This window comes from Daucus carota, chromosome 3 (genome assembly GCF_001625215.2).
Source record: "Daucus carota subsp. sativus chromosome 3, DH1 v3.0, whole genome shotgun sequence".
Taxonomy (NCBI): Eukaryota; Viridiplantae; Streptophyta; class Magnoliopsida; order Apiales; family Apiaceae; genus Daucus; species Daucus carota.
The window spans coordinates 50,326,949-50,334,385 of record NC_030383.2 but is presented as its reverse complement, the minus strand read 5'-3'; the positions used below and the strand labels follow the sequence as shown (position 1 = coordinate 50,334,385).

General features: G+C 34.0%; 1 protein-coding gene across 3 annotated transcripts; it reads left to right on the top strand.

The window, feature by feature from the left end:
• Positions 1 to 223: 223 nt before the first annotated feature.
• LOC108215472 (type IV inositol polyphosphate 5-phosphatase 3) lies at positions 224 to 7,197 on the top strand. Of its 3 annotated transcripts, XM_017387988.2 has the most exons (10): positions 224 to 380; positions 451 to 559; positions 644 to 720; positions 1,780 to 1,859; positions 1,983 to 2,087; positions 2,359 to 3,202; positions 3,750 to 3,934; positions 4,371 to 4,479; positions 5,625 to 5,767; positions 6,802 to 7,197. In XM_017387988.2, the coding sequence occupies exons 1-10, from the start codon at positions 345 to 347 to the stop codon at positions 7,025 to 7,027; spliced, it is 1,914 nt and encodes a 637-aa protein (XP_017243477.1). In that variant the 5' UTR covers positions 224 to 344; the 3' UTR covers positions 7,028 to 7,197. The 3 variants fall into 3 exon arrangements, with proteins under 3 accessions (XP_017243477.1, XP_063945357.1, XP_017243478.1); XM_064089287.1 differs by lacking the exon at positions 6,802 to 7,197 and having other exon boundaries at positions 5,501 to 5,626; XM_017387989.2 differs by lacking the exons at positions 5,625 to 5,767; positions 6,802 to 7,197 and adding an exon at positions 5,540 to 5,614.
• Positions 7,198 to 7,437: the final 240 nt, after the last annotated feature.

Below are 7,437 nucleotides of genomic sequence, written 5' to 3'. Positions count from 1 at the left end.
AATTTAATTATAATTCAACTTATTAATATTAAAATATTAATAAAATGATGTTAAAAATTAAATAATAAATAGCAAATTATATACTCGCCCATACTTCACGGTTAAAAAGACTAGTATATATATAATGTACTTCCTCTGTTCTATTTTAGTTGACCTTTGTTCTTTTTTATGACATCACAAAAAGAATGAACTTATTTTATATACTATTGAACACCACTTTTCATTATATTACGCCCACGTATAAGTAATCCAGTATTCACAACTCCCACTAATGAATAATAGATACATACATACACTGATACATATACTCTAAAGTCCGTCCTTGAAATTTGCTGGACAAACCCATGAAGCTCATCCATCGTTCCAAGAATCAGCATGAGGTACGTGCCCTCGATTAATCTTCTATAGTTTACTGTTTCTGCCTATTTCTGACTCTCTCTTCTTTTCAAGCTTGGTATGCTAGTGAGGAAATTGTTACATTTAAGAAATAAGACGAAAAATGATCACACTGCCCAAGCTGTGGAAGACGATTTCGATAATACTGAATGTGATACAGAAGGTTTTTTTTTTTCTTTTCTTACTGATAGAATTTATCTCTCTACATTTGTTGGTTTTGATTTTTTTGGTTTTTTCGTCTTGGCAGAAGTTTGTGTATGGCCGAGGGAATCCAGATTTGAAGATAACAAAGGCGAAGCGGTCGTAGTTGATCCCAGCGCTAATGTATCAACATTCTAAATCTTTTCTATTTCCGTGTTGTTTTGTTATCTCTTCTGATGATATTACTATTATGTCTGCGGAGAATGGAATAGAATGAGCAAATTTAAAACAAATAATTATGCGAGAATTTTTGGATACTGTTATGATGAGATTAGAGAAAAATTGGTTAGGGGTTTGGTTTAGTGTGTAAGGAATGGAACGGGAAAGAATCAAATTTTGACCCATAAGTGTCATTAGTATTATTTTTTTGACTTGTGGCTTTTAAATGTGATTCTTGCTTAATTATTAGTGCCAGGTAATGTGATGCTGGCTCAACTTTGTCATGTCTTTTAAGTAGGATCAAGATTTAAAGATCAGCTGTTTTATGCTTACTTTATACATTATAACATGCTATGTGAGACACAAGGAATAAACGTGTTTTGGTATAGTCAAGCTCCACAAATACACAAGTATTTACATAATCATATTTTCACAACCCCTATTATCAAGGTGTTTGAGTCTTCAAACCGTCACCTGTGATGCGAGCAAATATCTATCTACGCAACAATTAGACCGTGTGTGTAAAGAATCGAAAATCATATACGTGACATATTATATTAGGAAGATTTATTGTTTTCAGATGCATTCTATGTGTGAATTTTTCATTTGCAGCCAGCTTCCATAGAGATTCTAGTACTTGAGCACATTCTGCTATACCATTCATTAGAAGATTCTTTTTTGTGCGAATATAAGAAATGTATTAATCAGTAGCTTTGTAAATTTAACAAGACCCTCCCTGCATCACAGCATAGGAGTCCAAGACAATGTGTCTGAACGGTCTTAAAACACTACCAATTGCCAAACAAAAAATCCATCTTTATGGGGGACTGAACTTGTTGTATTTGGGTCGGTGAACTACTGAACTGAGTCAATCAGGATAAATTTGTTGGTTGTCAATGTACATAATATATCTGAGTCGGCTACGAAAGTTGTTTCTGCAGTTTTCAGTGTTATATCCTTCAAGAAAACGTTGCAGTCCCCATAATTTAAAATCTTTTTTTTGTTTGTCACTTTTCTCTTAAGCTTAAACAATCACTTCCTAGATCAAGAAGGCGAAACTCTGAGACATTCAGGGCACAGTATATAACTGCAAAAGAAATCAGGTAGCCCTGCTTATACCCAACAAAGCTGACAAATTGAAGAAAATATTGTATTTTGACTATTATAAGAAAAAGATTGGTGATTTTACAACTGATTCCCGCATCTTTTGTAATGCGTGTTATTAGAGTATTTGCTGGTACGTGGAATGTTGGAGGTGAACTTCCACCAGATGACCTAGATATTGAAGAATGGTTAGACATCAGAGAACCTGCTGACATATATGTTATCGGGCAAGTACTGCATTTGCTTATTTAATAGTTATAGTATATATTGTGAAGTCAAATAGAACTACCACCGTGTGTAAATCCACATTCAATCTTTTACATATGCTATAATTAACATAAGATTCTCTTACTAACTTGATACCAATACATTTTAAATGCCTCTCGCTTACACACAATACATGCACAGGAACACCTTTTTTAATTCATTGTTAAATTCGTATTATGATTTTGTATGTCCAGATATAGACTATTTAACTGCCACGTCTGTATTATGCAGTTTTCAGGAGATCATACCATTAAATGCTGGCAATATCTTTGGTGCTGAGGATAGTCGTCCGGTTCCAAAATGGGAACACATCATTGGTGAAACACTTAATAGAATTCAACCTGGAAAAACGAAGTGTAAATGCTACAGCAATCCTCCATCTCCATCAAGATTTAAGCAATCGAAGGATTTTCCACATATTGAAGATGAAGTATTGCTTGAAACTGATAATGATGAGCAGGATGAGACATATTCATCGAATGACGAGTCCAATTTCAATGAAAATAGAGATGAACTTGTTACAGGGAAAGATGTGCTCCCATCCGTGGGTGCTTCTTCCCCTACTTCTAGAGCTAATTTAGGAAAGCTAGTTGAGGAACAGTCACCGGGATTGATTACGCTAAATTATCTGCCACTAGAATCTGAGGGAAATGCAGATGCATCCATTCCTGTACATAGTAATAGAATAAGAAAAACGCTCAGCAAGTCAGAAATGGTGGGCTTAAGCTGGGCTGAACCACCATTGGATCTTTTGGCTCAGTGTATATTAGATAGGCCTGATTCACTTAGATCCTCGAAGTCTTTCAAAGCTTCTAAATCTTTTAATACGTGTAATTCTGCTAAATCATCTGTAAGTGATGATGCTAGAGTCCAGTCAGAGACAGCTTCTATCTCAAAAGTTGGCGTCGAATCACTTGTGAATCGAAAGAGAAAATCCCATTACGTGAAGATAGTAAGCAAACAAATGGTCGGTATCTTTGTCACTCTATGGGTCCACCGAAGTTTGCGAAAACATATCCAAAATGTAAATGTGTCTACTGTTGGTGTTGGTGTTATGGGTTACATAGGCAACAAGGTCAATTTTCTAGTCTCTCTGTCTTTATATTTTTGTTATAACTATTTCTGATATTGGAATAATGGAATTTGTTTCTGTCTCCACGCCCTCAAATTTCAATTGTGCAACTTCTATTGTTTTATTTATTATTCTTATTATAAAAGTTACATGGAAATAAATGCTTTAACTTAAGTAGAGAAGTCCATTTACCTTTGTATTGCTATGCTAGAATCACCAAATTAGATTAAGATTGTATACCCCTGTATATATAAGGTCTATGCGGTGCATGTACCGGAACTGTTGCACTAAAATTTTTAGGTGTCAATTCCTTAGTTGATAAAGTCTTCATATTTTTACATTTTCACTCTTCTACGAACATGTCCAACCCCTGATATAGTTAGGTTCTTGTGGTAAGCGTAGAAAACATTAGAGTAGATGGTCCAATCAAATACCAAAAAATGACAAGGCTACTTTGACTGACTTGTTCGTTGATTGGTTGTAGCAGTTCCCGAATTTCATGTATGTTTTTTTTCTTCACTTATGCCTTCCTTTTTTTCTTCTTTTGCAGGGTTCAATATCAGTCAGCATGTCTATACACCAAACGCTTTTCTGTTTCATATGTACTCACCTTTCAGCTGGTGAAAAAGAAGCGGAGGCTATTAAAAGAAATGCTGATGTAAGAGCAATACATCGTAGGACCCATTTTAATTCCTTTGCAAGCATTGCACTTCCTAAAAGCATCCATGATCACGAGTGAGTTTCTAATTTTCTTTGATCTTTCTTGTATAGTTGTTTCCTCTAACAAAATTTTAGCCTGGAAAAGAGTAAAACTTCTCTTTGTAGTATAGGCATCACTAAGACACTCATGGAAATGACAAATTGCTTGATTATTGTCTGCCCTGTTCCTTCCTATGCTATGGCAACTCTTGCAAAATCCCTGTTACTGTTGACACTGAAGGAATAGTATACATAAATTGATAAATGTATCAAAAACTAACTCTCATAACAAAATTAAGTCGAGTTCAACAGCTACACTTACACAAATGAATGAATCTTTTTCAAAAACTGAAGAATGCGTGATATTTTAAGTGAAGACAAAATGATTTATCTTTCTGTAGCAGACTTAGGTATTCTCAACATATGTGTTTCATTTCGATAACTAAGCTAATATAACTTATTCACCTGGTAGGAGAATAATTTGGTTAGGAGATCTTAACTACCGCATTAATATGCCCTATGATGAAACACGACAGCTTATCTCCAAAAGGCACTGGTCTGAGCTGGTTGAGTATGACCAGGTAGGTGAAAAATGTCTTTGTTCCTTCTCTTCCTGTAAATTTAAATAAAAAATTTATAAACTTCAGTTTGCACTTGAAACTTTATAATTCTTTTATGGACCAATCTATTAACTAAACATACAAAAACGTTAATTGGCATTCTGTAATTGTATTGACTCTGTGGATGCTGCTTTATCTTCCCTCAATGTTTTCTGGATCAAGATTTTTTTTGTATATTTGAATTTGTGGTTACAGAATGTCTTTGTTAAAATGAAGATTTCTTGGCATTTTTTCCTTAATCATCATGAATGTTACAGAAAGGAAAAATGTAAAGTGTTAATTGAACTAATAATTCATTAAAGTATAACTGTTAAAAGAAACATATGTCCTGACTCTTGCGTACCTAAAAAATGATAATTTGCACCAAGCTGATGAGAGGCAAACTCAGGATATATGTTACATAAGTTCATCACATAGTTTCAGTAGATTATACTTCATATTTGTTGATCGATTCACTCTATTTCTTCCCTTCAAACCAAATTAAGCTTTGGTAGATTTATCTGTTTTTTTAGTTGCATGTTATCCGATTTTCCTTGTACACTTGCTTATTTTAATTTTTTAAGACAATTATTACGTGTGATTACTGTCTGCTGTCTCTCGTCTTTAATAGAATGCTCTTATACAATATTACTTTCCGAGCGCCGGGGGTGGGGGTGCATTCTGGAAACAGCCTTTCTACTATTTTTAAGAGTGGAGAAAAGGGCTGCATACACCTTATCATCCTCACATTTGCTCTACGAGCAGAATACATTGGGTATGTTAGGTTTGTGATTATGTCATTGGCTCATCGCCTATGTGGGTGCATCGTGTGCACAAAATCCTTATCTCAAGTGTGTGCTAATTTATACGGAATCTTATATCTTATAATAAAGGTGGATAAGACTATTATCCAACGAACTGGAATTTTTGGCACCTATTTTGGTTCGTTATTGATATTTATGTGTATTTTGCTTTAATTTTTAAGCATGAAATTTTTTAACAGTTGCTGCAGATGCTGATATGTTATAGGGCTGGGCTGTAGGTTTACTGGCAATTGCTTTGTGGTACTTTTTCTATCTTGCTATTTTGTGAAGATGCTTAGTGTATGAAGATTTCTTATCTGGCAGCTTGCTCGTGAATTCAGAAGAGGTAGAGCATTTGATGGATGGTCAGAAGGTACCTTAGACTTTCCACCAACTTATAAGTATGAGCTGAATTCAGACAAGTATCACGGAGAAGATCCAAAAATTGGTAGACGAACTCCAGCATGGTATGTAAAATACTTTGTGTCTTATCTCACTTATTATAAGTACAATCATTTGATTAATTGTAACATTAATACGGCTACTAGAGATTATATTTTGTTTAATTGGGGTTAATGAATTTAGTAGGAATAGAATGAAATTAGAACTATTTTATAGATAATTATTCAGAAATTTAATTTCTTCCTCCATTCCATTTCTAACACCCTATACTAGAAGTATCACGCCCAGTTTAAGAAGAAATGCTCCATTATCTCATATACCCAATTTCTTTTCAAATCTCATTATCACAATTTTGCACTCACTAATGTTTTCTCAAAACTTTCCTCCTACCTCTAATATTTTCTTTTAACTTTTTATTCATTCCATTCCATTTTACTCCATTCTACCTAACCAAATATAACTTTGGTCTTTGCTGCCCCGTACTTTCCTGCATTCCTTGTAGTTTCCTGAATTCCTCTCATTTTTTGTTTATTAATCATGTTTTAAGCAACATTTTGGCTTGCAGCAGCATCACTTATATTCATTCTTGATATACTTAAAAGCAACCTCCTTAGTTTTGTATGTTTATTTCTATATGTTATTGTTTGTTCATCCACCATTATTAGTTTCTTTCCTTTTGGTATCTACTCAGCACTGGTTTATAAATTTTGAACATAACTGTGTATCAATCTGTATGTCTATTTCCTACATCAATTAACCAATGTGAAAAATTAATGGATATCAAACTTCTTGTTTGTAGTACTGTAGATGACTTGAAAGTAGTGAAGTTATTGTTCTGAATTAGCAAAGCAATTGGCACAAAAGTGACGATAGTAACATTTAACATGGATAATCATGCAAAGTCGTTCTTGATCTAATGAACCCCTGCACAGTTCTCTTGATAAAAAATTTTGTTAGTTTAACTTGCGAGTTTTTGTAGAACCTACTACTGAAAATATATTGTTATTGATCCAAGTCGAAAGCATAAAAGCAGAAGTCAATTTTTGACATTTTGTATTTGGCCAATTACCTGACTGTATAGCATGTCAACTGTTTTCAGGTGTGACCGCATCATATCATATGGAAAAGGAATGAAGCTTATTAGCTACCGGAGGTCGGAGCACAGGATCTCTGATCACCGTCCTGTGGCTGCAACATATGTGGTAGAGGTTGAAGTTTTTTGTCCAAAGAGGTTACAAAAAGCCCTTTCGTATACTGATGCAGAAATCGAACATGATGAAGCTGTTGCCATGACGGAATATGACGAAATTAACACAAAATTATAAAACTACCAGGGATGTTGTGCATTTAAAGTGCACTTGAATGAACAAATAGTACAGCATATGATTATTATTCTTGTAATTGCACACTTCAACACTCACTTGCATAAATTATATCCCGTATGGAATTTTAGTACAGAATCAATGTGATAAATATATATATTAGTTTTAGTATACATATTCGTTAAGATAGTTTTAACCAGTATTTTTAAATATTTGTTTTACCTTCTTCCGAAGATCGTTAAGATAGTTTTAATGGGTTTTTTTAGATATTTGTTTTACCTTCTTCCGCAAATACAAGTTTCAAATACAAGTTTCATATGATTTTTATGTCAGTGACATCAAATCCATCAAATCCAGACCCCCTAATTTGAAAGACGTCACAAAGATTATCTGTCGGATACTGAACTTTGGAC